At 33.3% G+C, this 12,379-nt stretch overlaps 1 protein-coding gene across 1 annotated transcript; it reads right to left on the reverse strand.

Moving 5' to 3' along the window:
- Positions 1-2,940: 2,940 nt before the first annotated feature.
- Positions 2,941-10,625, reverse strand: LOC116629293 (kinesin-like protein KIF18A; the record flags this gene model as incomplete). Its single annotated transcript, XM_032399599.1, has 6 exons — positions 2,941-3,053; positions 3,244-3,318; positions 5,371-5,547; positions 7,666-7,863; positions 9,286-9,396; positions 10,487-10,625. Coding segments are annotated over 6 exons (813 nt in total), but the record flags the coding sequence as incomplete, so codon positions are not given.
- Positions 10,626-12,379: the final 1,754 nt, after the last annotated feature.

Raw genomic sequence — 12,379 nt, forward strand, 5'->3', positions numbered from 1 at the left:
GGTATTTACCCCAAAGACACAGATGTAGTGAAAAGAAGGGCCATATGCACCCCAATGTTCATAGCAGCAATGTCCACAATAGCCAAACTGTGGAAAGAGCAGAGATGCCCTTCAACAGATGAATGGATAAAGAAGATGTGGTCCATATATACAATGGAATATTACTCAGCCATCAGAAAGGATGAATACCCAACTTTTACATCAACATGGATGGAACTGGAGGAGATTATGTTAAGTGAAATAAGTCAAGCAGAGAAAGTCAATTATCATATGGTTTCACTTATTTGTGGAACATAAAGAATAGCATGGAGGACATTAGGAGAAGGAAGGAAAAAATGAAGGGTGGGGGATCGGAGGCAGAGATGAACCATGAGAGACTATGGACTCTGAGAAACAAACAGGGTTTTAAAGGGGAGGGGGGAGAGGGGATTGGTTAGCCTGGTGATGGGTATTAAGGAGGGCACGTACTGCATGGAGCACCGGGTGTTATACGAAAACAATGGATCGTGGATCACCACATCAAAAACTAATGATGTATTATATGGTGACTAACATAACATAATAAAATTAAAAAAAAAATGAAACCTAACAACAACTAATAATATGTCAGTTAAAAGCTCTCTTTGATAAGTTAAACTGTGTAACAAGGAATGACTTTCACTTCATTTATTTTTCAAAGGTCACTGTAAGTGCCTGGGTGGCTCAGTCGGTTAAGCGACTGCCTTCGGCTCAGGTCATGATCCCAGGGTCCTGGGATCGAGCCCTTCATCAGGCTCCCTGCTCATCAGGAAGCCTGCTTCTCCCTCTGCTTCTGCTGCTCCCCCTGTTTGTGCACTCTGTTGCTCACTCTCTCTCAAATAAATAAATAAAATCTTTAAAAAAAAAAAAAAAAAGGCACTGTAAGATTGGTGGGATATAACAAAAAGCATCATAAATGTAACAATTTTATTTTGACAACCGGTTGTTGGAGGGATTAACAAGAAAATAACCTATTTTAGAAAATTTCCAGCATAAACAGAGCTCTGGTACTATAACAATATATAGGTCAACTTTATGCTATATGAAAAACTGATTGTCATTGATAGAAATAACTGTTTAATTACCTCTTTAAGATATTTGTAAAATAGCACAGTCTGGAAGAAAAAGATTAATATTTGAAAGAGATGATTTATAGTTCTTGCCTTATCTTTGAGAAAACAATATCCCACTTCAAATTTCAAAGGATTGTTGGAGTGATCAGATTAATATGGGCATAAAAATCATCAAAAACTATAAAGCCATCTACAAAACTAAAGCATTATTATCAGAAGTATTAATTACTTAGCATTTGGGGTCAACTGAGTCAAAAAATATTTTTTTCAAATCAAGGATATTTTATGTAAACTTCAATATACAAATCCAAATTTAAAAAAGGTGTTGTATCTGAAACTAGGTTGAAAGTCACCATTCACTAGTCTTCCTTATGTATATCAAGACACTGCTATAAACTCTAGAGTTCCAAAACGGTGTGAATAATCATTGGTTTAAGTTGTGGTTAGTTTTTCATACTAGTGATAACAGAACATTGGCTCTGGAGAATATAAAATAAGTTTAACTTCACTGAACTTTAATCGAGTTTGGACAGATTCCTTTATTACAAGACCTCTCAGAGCCTTTAATAAACTGACGTACTTTGGAAAACACCTAGATTCCTTAAATAAGAAGTAATTTCCAAATTCGTTTGATCCAGGAATTTCTTAGTGCCTTCTTAGAACTACTCAAGATTCACAGCTTTTGAACTAGTATTCCATTGGGACAATTTGGAAAATTATCTGAACTGCTTAGGGGAAAAGTACTTGTGAATATTGTATTAACAACTTTCTTTTTTAAAAATTTACCTGTTAAAAAGCTTAGTTGGAATTTATCAAAATTCTATATTAATTTATATCACTCATAGATGTCCCTTCAAATAATTAACTAAACAAACTAAATACATGAATTATTAGAGTTATACATAGTCAAGAAAAGGTAGATAAAATTTATATGAATTATACAAATAATGATATTATGCCAGATGAGACTGCCTAAATGTTTGTTACCCAAAATTCCTATGTTGAAACCTAACATGCAAGGTGATGGTATTAGGAGGTGGGGCCTTTGGGAGGTAATCAGTTCATGAGAGCAGAACCCCCCCCCCCCCCCGCCGTGGATGAGATTAGTAACCTTAAAAAGAGGCTCCCAGAGTCCATATGAGGATTCAGGCATTGAAATCTTCAGCTTGAAAGAAATGCCTTCACCCAACTATGCCAGCCCCCTGATCTTGGGACTTCCAACCTCCAGAACTATGAGAAATAATTTTGTTTGTTTTGTTTATAAGAGACCAGTCTGTGGTATTTTGTTACAACAGCCTGAATGGAATAAGATACCTGAGAAGAAAAATATGAAAACTGCTAAAAAACTAATTTCTTAAGTGACATAATTGGCCTTACTTTCTCCATCTTATACCTAAGTCCTGGTATAATCACAATCACATATTAAAATGATCTGATCTCCTGGGGCGCCTGGGTGGCTCAGTTGGTTGGGCGACTGCTTTCGGCTCGGGTCATGATCCTGGAGTCCCTGGATCGAGTCCCGCATCGGGCTCCCTGCTCGGCGGGGAGCCTGCTTCTCCCTCTGACCCTCCCCCCTCTCATGTGCTCTCTCTCTCTCTCTCATTCTCTCTGTCTCAAATAAATAAAATCTTAAAAAAAAAAAAAAGTATAAACACTAGAGCTTGGGAGGTGACCACCAGAACTAAAAAATAAATAAATAAATAAAATAAAATGATCTGATCTCCAAAGTGTGCAAAATATAAAGAGCAGTAGTCAGTGGCTTCCTGAATTCAGTTGAGAATATATAAAGACATACAACAAATGATGATAACATAAAATCCTCAAAGTGAGATCTTAATGTCATTTTTACCTTTCAATTTCTTTTTCCTGAGGGTTTGAAATCATTAATTTTGCTTTGTTATTTTCCTCAGTAAGGGCTTTCTGTTCTTCATAGGCTTTTAATTTTTCTTTTAACATTAAGATCTAGTAGAGAGAAACACTAGTTAAAATACAAATTATTTATCTCTATTATACATGGCTACAGAAAAATTTTAGCTGTGAAAAATAACTGAACATGCCAGATTTTCAACTGTAATAGGAAAAAATGTCAAATTTTTAGGCAATTAAGTTTGCAGAATCCCATAAATGAGGAACTAAGGGAAATTAGACATACCTCTTCCTTTTGCTCATTACAGATCTTTACATACTGAGTTATATGATTGTCGAGGTTAAGAACATTGCTCTTCAACTGTTAAAAAGATAGAAATTATGATTGCATATGTATAGAGAGATAATCACATAACTATATATACAAAAAAATGGCATTATATCCTTATTAATTCAGCTCCATGAATTCAGAATTTGTGACAATTACAATCGTGACAATCATGATCAATTACACTTATGTTCAAAATCTATAACAAGAGGATATGCTGAGCACATTTATAAAATAAATGAAATTATAAAGAAATTATCTTACTATCTGAGAAAAGGTAGTTTTAAGAACTTACAAAGCATTCTTCACATTATAATTAAAATTGCCCACTTTCTTTTTCCTCTGACTTTTAAGAAATTTAGAGATAATTTTAAGTTTCAATAATTTCTAAGTTCACTAGTTTTTAATGAGTTATTACATTTTATCCTTTTTATAATTGTATGGGCTCCTTGGCAGCTACGGAATAGTGGAAGAACATCAAACAGAAGTTCAAATACTTGATTTCGAGGCCCTGTCCACTTCTCACTTAACTGATTTAGAATTTGGTACTTAAAATTCTGAGCATGGGATTCCTCAACTGTAAAGTAGAGCCTTCCTCAGTGGGTTGCTGTAAGGACTACATGAAAAACGTGTGAAAAGCTTTGCATACCCATAGAGAATATCCTTTTCCAATTAATTATATAGAGTATATGAACATTTCTTTAAGAAAGACAATAACAGTGTGGGGGTTCCTCAAAAAGTTGAAAATAGAGCTACCCTATGACCCAGCAATTGCACTACTGGGTATTTACCCCAAAGATACAGATGTAGTGAAAAGAAGGGACATATGCACCACAATGTTCATAGCAGCAATGTCCACAATAGCCAAACTGTGGAAAGAGCTGAGATGCTCTTCAACAGACGAATGGATAAAGAAGATGTGGTCCATATATATGATGGAATGTTACTCAGCCATCAGAAAGGATGAATATCCAACTTTTGCATCAACATGAATGGGACTGGAGGAGATTATGCTAAGTGAAATAAGTCAAGCAGAGAAAGTCAATTATCATATGGTTTCACTTATTTGTGGAACATAAGGAATAGCATGGAGGACGTTAGGAGAAGGAAGGGAAAAATGAAGGGGGAGAAATCGGAGGCGGAGACGAACCACAAGAGACTCTGGACTCCAAGAAACAAACTGAGGATTTTAGAGGGGAGGGGGGTGAGGGGGATGGGTTAGCCCGGTGATGGGTATTAAGGAGGGTACATACTGCTTGGAGCACTGGGTGTTACACGCAAACAATGAATCATGGAACACTTCATCAAAAACTAATGATGTACTGTATGGTGACTAACATAATAAAAAAAAAAAAAAAAAAAAAGAAAGACAATAACCCGCTCATCTTCATACAGTGGGAGTAGCAGAGGGGTAAACAGCAGAAGCCATTATACCACTTAAACTCTTGTTTTTTTCTGACCCTGAGATCCTGCGATTTTAAAAATACATCATGGTTGACTTATATTTTTTTAGTCACCCCAAATTACTGGCAAAAATACTGACCTAACCAATCATTATTATATCGTTAGAGCTATATAGAGATTGGTTACATCAATATTATGAATTATTTTAAAAGGGCTATTTACTTTATAAACTGAGGCAGATCTATCTATTTTACAGATGAAATGACTGAGGCTTGGAGAGATTACCTAACATGTCCAAGGTTTTCAGGTAGAAAGGGGTGGTGCTAAGTTAAAGCAGATAACATTATCCTTGGCTGTAACAAATGTGCTAAAGCTCTGACCAATTATTCCAGTGTGCCATCAAAATATCATGTGCCATGATATGAAAAAGGTTAGGAAGAAAGGCACTAAAGCATCCTAGTTCCCAAAAGACTAAATAATAGTATCTATTATATATGTAATCAAGATGCTTAATGGTTTAATTGTCCAAGTTAATGCTCAATTAACCAAGCTAATAAAGACATTTCTAACCCTGTTTGCTAATTCCTTAGTAAAAATACAACTCTAATTAACATTTTTTAAAGTTATAAAAATAGTATACATCCAATGCCCTTACAACAAAGGCAGACTAAACACACTTACAGAAGATTTAATGTCCTTTGCACGGTTAGCATACTTAAGAGTGTTATACGTGTCATCGTAGAACACAGAGGAAGGACTAACAGCAGCTATCATTATAGTTTGACAGTTTCCTCCAAGAGAATCCTTTAACAAGCGAGTGAGCTTACTATTTCTGTAAGGAATATGCGGATTCTTTCTCTGAAAGAACAAAAAAAAGAATTCTTATGTCATTTTCCACATTTAAATTCAAACCTGCTATCACTTCACTCTAAGAATTTAAGCACTGCCCAACTTTGCCCAGACTTACGATATAATTGGTGATCGAAATGATGATAATGAATCTTATGGAACTACTGAGTGAATATATAAAACAAATATCCTACTTAAAGATTATATTCCCATCTAAATAAATATAAACTTTAGTTAATAAAAAAACATCAATATTGGTTCATCAGTTGTGGTAAGTATACCAAATAAATGTGAGATGTTAACAACTGGGAAAACTGAGTGTGGGGTATAGTTAACAAAATCTTTCCATATTAACTTTTCTTTATCAGAAACAAAATGTTCATATAAAAAAATCTCCATTATTTAAAAAGAAATTAAAATACAAAAGCAATGTATGCCCTATTCAAATCTAATATAGGAGTAATAAGAATCCTGCATGGCAGAGAGCTATTTCTCTCATTAAATAATTAGCTAACATGGATACAAAGTAAATTAAAATTATAATCTTACAGAGACTTTGTCTGAAAGGACAACACAGCTCTAAGAGAACTTATATTTCTAGGTTTTCCTTTACTTAAAAGATACAGTTCTGATTTTAAAGTAAAAAACAAATTTTCCAAAAAGCACAACTTCCCTAAAAACAGAACATTATAATGTTAAGCTGAAAGCAACCTTATGTTATACAATGTAAATCTTTCACATTACAGAAGAGAAAAACGGATGCTAAACAAAAAGTGAAATGACTTGCTTCAGGTAACATGGCTGATAACTCAGGGCTAGAAATAGGCCCTAGGTGTCCCAGCTCCCAGGAGTACTGTGCTTTCCACCATAGCAGTGTTTCCCAAATAGTGTGGAATGCGCGCTGCTGGTGTTAACTTGAAATGATTTGATATGTACAAGACATGCATTAAACACGGACTCATAAATGACTCAATAGGAGTCAATTATTAAAAATTAAGTTGGTATAACTGAGGGTTCTAGAGGGGAGAGGGGTGGGAGGATGGGTTAGCCTGGTGATGGGTATTAAAGAGGGCACGTTCTGCATGGAGCACTGGGTGTTATGCACAAACAATGAATCATGGAACACTACATCTAAAACTAATGATGTAATGAATGGTGATTAACGTAACAATAAAAAATTAAAAAAAAATTAAGTTGGTATGGAAAAAATGCTATAAATGGCTTAAGTTTAGAAAACCAGTCTCTATACCATACTGTCTGCTTACATGTTTGAGATTTTAACTTAGAATATAGAGGACATCTTTGCTTTTACATGATTTCAGGAATTTATCTTTTTTAAAAAAGACTTCCCAAATCATTTTAATATACTCTTACTAATTCAAAATACAACATTTTCCTAGCACTCGTTGACTTGTATTTTCCTAAATACAGAAATTTCTTAAAGCTTGAACCTGTCTTCAACTTAAATTAATGATCACATTTTAATTAAAAAAAAAAAAAAAAGGAAGTCAGTTTTACCAACACAGAAATTGTCAAATATGCTGTGTTCTAGTAAGCACTCTGGCATATAGTAGATGTAAAATATTTTTAAATGGCCTAAAAGCATCTAATAAACATTATACTATTAGATGATTTAATTATATTTTATATCTTAAGCCCCTCATCTGAAGAAAAATTAACTCTTAATATTTAACCCAATTTTATAGTATATAAAATACTAATCAGAACAGAATTTGTTTTCCTAAAATGTAGTTTTTGAATTTATCCCAATTCAATTATGCTTGTTGTATAGTGATCACTAAATGGTCATTTTATTAATCAGGTTTAAAATAAGTGATGAGAAAGTACCATAGAATATTAACTATCAATATGATATTCAATACATTTCTTTCAACAAATTCTGATTATAAAACTGGAAATTAAAACTAAGCCAAACCAAACCAAACATAGCTTTGGTATCATAGACTTTCTACAGTCTTTGCTCTATCCAAATATTACTGATATATTCTTGAAATTTGGTATATAACAGATATTTAAAACAAAATTATTTTAAGTAGTAACTTCCTAGGAATTACACATTTTTCAATATTTCAAAATACTTAAAATAAAGAAACATAAAGTACCTACCTTTGTATCTGCTAAGGCATTGATAACATTCCCAAGAGCTAAGAGTGATCGATTGATATTTGTGCCTTCAATAAACCGGGCTCCTTTAGCACTGGTAGTACTGGCTCTCTCAGACCCTGCCAGGTCAATGAGTGACATCTTGGCAATTCGTACATTTTGACTGATACTTGCTGTTTTGTCTTGTTGTCGCAAATAAATCTTTTTGAAATTACAGGAGAATAGGAAAAATGAGGATAAGATTTAACAAAATTAAAAAGGAAACATGCCCTTTATTTTTAAAAGAACATGAAATCAAAATTATTTTCATTTTAAAAACAAACTGAACAAACTATAATAATCTGATTGGCTGATATCCAAGAACACCAGAAATAATTATGGAAGTTGAAAAAAACTCGAAAATGAAAAGATTTCCTATATATGTACCAGAGGGCAAATAATTCCTGATCTGACAGAAGCTCAAAACAACCGCCATTTGTGTTCCGGTAAGCCCTGTGCCAGATCATAGAATTATCAGAGGTTGTGGTTGGGGCACAGGTACTCTAGAAATAATGCTCCTAACCAAAAACCAAAGGCAGTGGTCAGAATGTGCATGTCTCCAGGAATTGTTCCTCAAGGAAAGCTGAATTTTAATGTTGACCCAAACTGAAGTGTAAGAGTATTCTAATTCCCAAAACTGTTGTAATTAAGAAAATATCCCATAAAAAAAATAGTAAAATATACATGTCATGTTCAGCCCATTAGAGTAAAGCATAATTTATTGAATTTGTAGTTTAACTGAACTAAATTAAGTAGATTGGTAAGATTAGCTATTATTCCATTATAAAGATCTTTGTTAATATTCGTATAGGGCAGGGTCTAAAGACATTTTGGGGAAATTTCAGTGTCATAGATAAACATTTCTCTTATGACTACTGATAAATGAAGAGTTAGTGGAAAGAACATAAAGGATTAATAAAATTTTATGAGCTGGCGACTTTCTGAATGACTTGACTGCCTCAGATATGAATTCTTTCAACTATATCAATTTCTTACTGTAAATTGGGTTACACTAGCATAATCCAGAGTGAAGCTATAAAATAATTTGGATTTTAACAGGACTAGAAACTACAAAAAATAATAGCTACTAACATATGCTTTACCTCTTTCTAGAATTGTATTCCTAAAAAGAACTGTATCAATGCAATCAATGTCCTTAAGGAATGCAAGTATTTGCAAGGTCCCTATGATGAAATCTTTAAAAAAGTGAATCAGAATCTCCCCAATTTATTGCTTCTGTAAATCTATACCTAAAAAGAGAAGGTTTGTTCTAAATATAAGATTATCCTTAGGAAAGATTAAATATTTTCACTAACTAAAAAACACAAGGAAAAAAACCCTTTAACGCTACCACCTTATTATCCTGTATCTTCACACAGTAAAAATTTATACTTCTGATTTACATCATCTCAATTCTGATTATTCTTGATAAAATCTTTTCAAAGCTCCAAAATAAAGGAAATGCTGAGGAAGGAGCAGATAGCTGAAGGGATTTTCTTTGCATATATGAAAATTACCCCACGTGAATTTGGCCTTGTTTATTTTAAATTAAATTTTAAGAACAATAGTCTACTGGCCTGTTACCTGGAAAACAGCATGAGAACGAGAAGATGTGGCATTCATATCAGTGGGATGCTGTGTCCTGTTTTTGTTTCCACTATCCAATAACTGTAAAATCTCCTCTGAGGATTTGGGCTAGAGAAGTTTTAAGTGGAAGAAAAACATACAAATAGCCATCTATCTTTAAAATTTTTAATAATCTTTTAACAAGAAAAAAGACTTTTAAAGATAAAATAAAAGGTAAAAATGCATTCTATAAATTGTATCCCATTAAATATTTCCTACATAGTACTAAGCAAAAGATATACAGTTGACCTTTGAACAATGCGGGGGTTCAGGGCGCTGACACACCTCTCCCCTCCAGGCAACTGAGAATCCACATGTAACTTATGACTTCCCAAAAGTTTTGCTAATAACCTACTGTTGACTTCAAACCTTACTGATTATATGAACAGTTAATTAGTACACATTTTGTATATTACATATATTATATACTATATTCTTACAATAAATGAAGCTAGAGAAAAGGAAATGTTATGAAGAGAATCATAAGAAAGAAAAAATACACTTGCAGTACTGTACTGTATTTATTTTATTTTATTATGTTCAGTTAGCCACTGTATAGTGTACTGTATTTATAAAAAAAATCCGCATATAAGAGGACCTGTTCATCTCAAACCCATATTGTTCAAGGGTCAACTATTCTTTGGTGTTATATGAGACATAAAAGATAAAATCTTATCTATTGGAGGAGATAAAATATAAATGTATTAAGCAGAATACAGAGTTCAAATTTGCAAGATTTTTAAAAGAAAAGCTCATTTAGAGTGACTGGGTGGCTCAGTCAGTTAAGCGTTGGACTCTTGATTTTGGCTCAGGTCATAATCTCAGGGTTGTGAGACTGAACCCCATGTTGGGCTCCATGCTGGGTGTAGAGCCTGCTTAAGATTCTCTTTCTCCCTCTGTCCTTCCCCTTGAGCTCTTGCTCTCTCTAAAAAAACAAACAAACAAAAAACCCCAACCCTCTTGCCCAAAAACAACTACAAAGAGAAAAGCTCATTCAATTATTTCAAAGGAAAACAAAATAATATTGAAGATATATTCTGATTATTTTAATTCTGCCCTTCATTATTTTTCTTCTTTCTTGAACACAACAGAAAATAAGTAAATGGCTAAATAACCACACTTATTATTACAATAAGGAAAAAGAAATTTATAAACATACCTGATGTAAAGTCAATCCCTGAACGACTACCCCTTTTTGGGCATCTTCCCGAACAGCAAGTGGCCCTGAATTTACTAAGAGGTCACGAATCTGTTCATTATATACCTTAAGGAAAAACAAAACAAAAAACAAAAAAACCCTGCTTTAGCACTGATGTTGAAATAATAGTGACATCACACATGTTGCTGACTTAAAATTGTATTAGAATTACATCTTAAAGGTAAGCAGCAACTCATTTGCATTCATCTCACCCCTTCTATTTCAGGTTGTCATTAATTTTCTATCATCTGAAAAAACAGAAGAGTTTTCAGTTTGCAACTGAAATTTAAGGGTGGAATCATTACACTCTCTCTCCATAATTCCTAACTTGATGATTACGGTGAAACAGAAATAAGATAGCTTGAATTGCCTTCTCCTATTTTCTGGAAGTATATGGGACACATGGTCTTGGGAAATTCTAGTAAGTTATATGGAGGTGGCATGGTTCTTACTGAAGATGTTTATTATTTCATGATGTCCAAATAGTCAAAACTTTTTAAATTTTTGAGCTTAAGAGTTAAAACCCATACTCAAGGATCGACAGTATTTATTTCATTTCTCCTTTATTTACATTAAATTTAATATGCAATTCTTAATAATAAGTCCCATAATAGGACCCCTTTACCCCCTCTTTAGGAACTAAGGCCCTAGGAGGTTAAGTGATTTGTTCATGGTCACAAAAGTAATAGCACTGTAGGGATGGGAGTCCAGATATCCTCATTCTACTGCATGGCACTGAATATACATCTGTATTTTAGGTCTTTGGCAAATTTTTTCCCCCAGTAATTTCTGTAAGCAATTCCTTTTTTAGTAATTTTTTAGCAATTTTTTTAGTAATTTCTATAAACAATGTATAGAGTACTATTGATCTGTTTTTACAAATTTATTAAAGGTACTTAATTTTCTACTTGCCAACCAAATGATCACAACTGGTAAGATTTAAAAAAGCATACAGACTTAGGCTTTAAGAATTATTTGGTATAAGTTATTTCCATGTTCTAATAAATAGTCTGTAGTGATACTTCATTGCTGGTAAGATTTTCTACAATGAATGATAACCACTTTTAAATGTAATAAAACTCTTAAAAGTAGTAAAATATGAAGATGTAATTTTTTGGTTCTTATTTTTCTGATAAGCAGTAGTCACTTTTCAAATGCTTCCCCTTACCCATTTCAATCATACAAAATACAAAATTAGAACAACCAATCTCAAGCCAGTCTACACATCAGAATCACCTGGGAGCTTTTAAAAAACATAGGTGCCTCGGCCACAATCCAGACCTATTAAATTAAAATGTCCAAGGGTTGAGGCCTAGGCATGTCTATTTTTAAAAACCTCCATAAGCCAAGTATGGTGCACAGCCTGAGTGGAAAGCCATTAGATCAGACATTGCCTTACCATTAATAAAACAAAGGCGGATTAAAAGAAAGAAAAAACAGTTAAAAACATTATAAAAATAACCAAATTTCAAAATTCGCCCATTTATAAAAGAGTCTAAGGAAGAAATAAATAATATTGCTATGTTCTTTACCAAATTAAGTTCAAAGCAATTTTTTTCAGTACTTAACTATAGAAAATGAGTTTTATTTCTCTTTTATTTCCAAGTTCTGTAGACAAGAAAATTTTTCTCAACATACATATCTTAACCAATTTTTGAAATATGAAGAACCTTTCTCAGTAGGAACCAAACTACCAGTTGTCAACAAGAGAGCTGTGACTACCAGAAATTTTTTCTCTGATACCACAAATGAATAGGCAGTAAAATCATGGATTTGTTTCTTTACTGGTATCTGAAACACTACCTGAATGAAAAGTTAGTGTGCCTATATCCTAGTTATGATTTGTTGAATGTC

The sequence above is a fragment of the Phoca vitulina genome, unplaced genomic scaffold (assembly GCF_004348235.1).
Source record: "Phoca vitulina isolate PV1807 unplaced genomic scaffold, GSC_HSeal_1.0 scaffold557, whole genome shotgun sequence".
Taxonomy (NCBI): domain Eukaryota; kingdom Metazoa; phylum Chordata; class Mammalia; order Carnivora; family Phocidae; genus Phoca; species Phoca vitulina.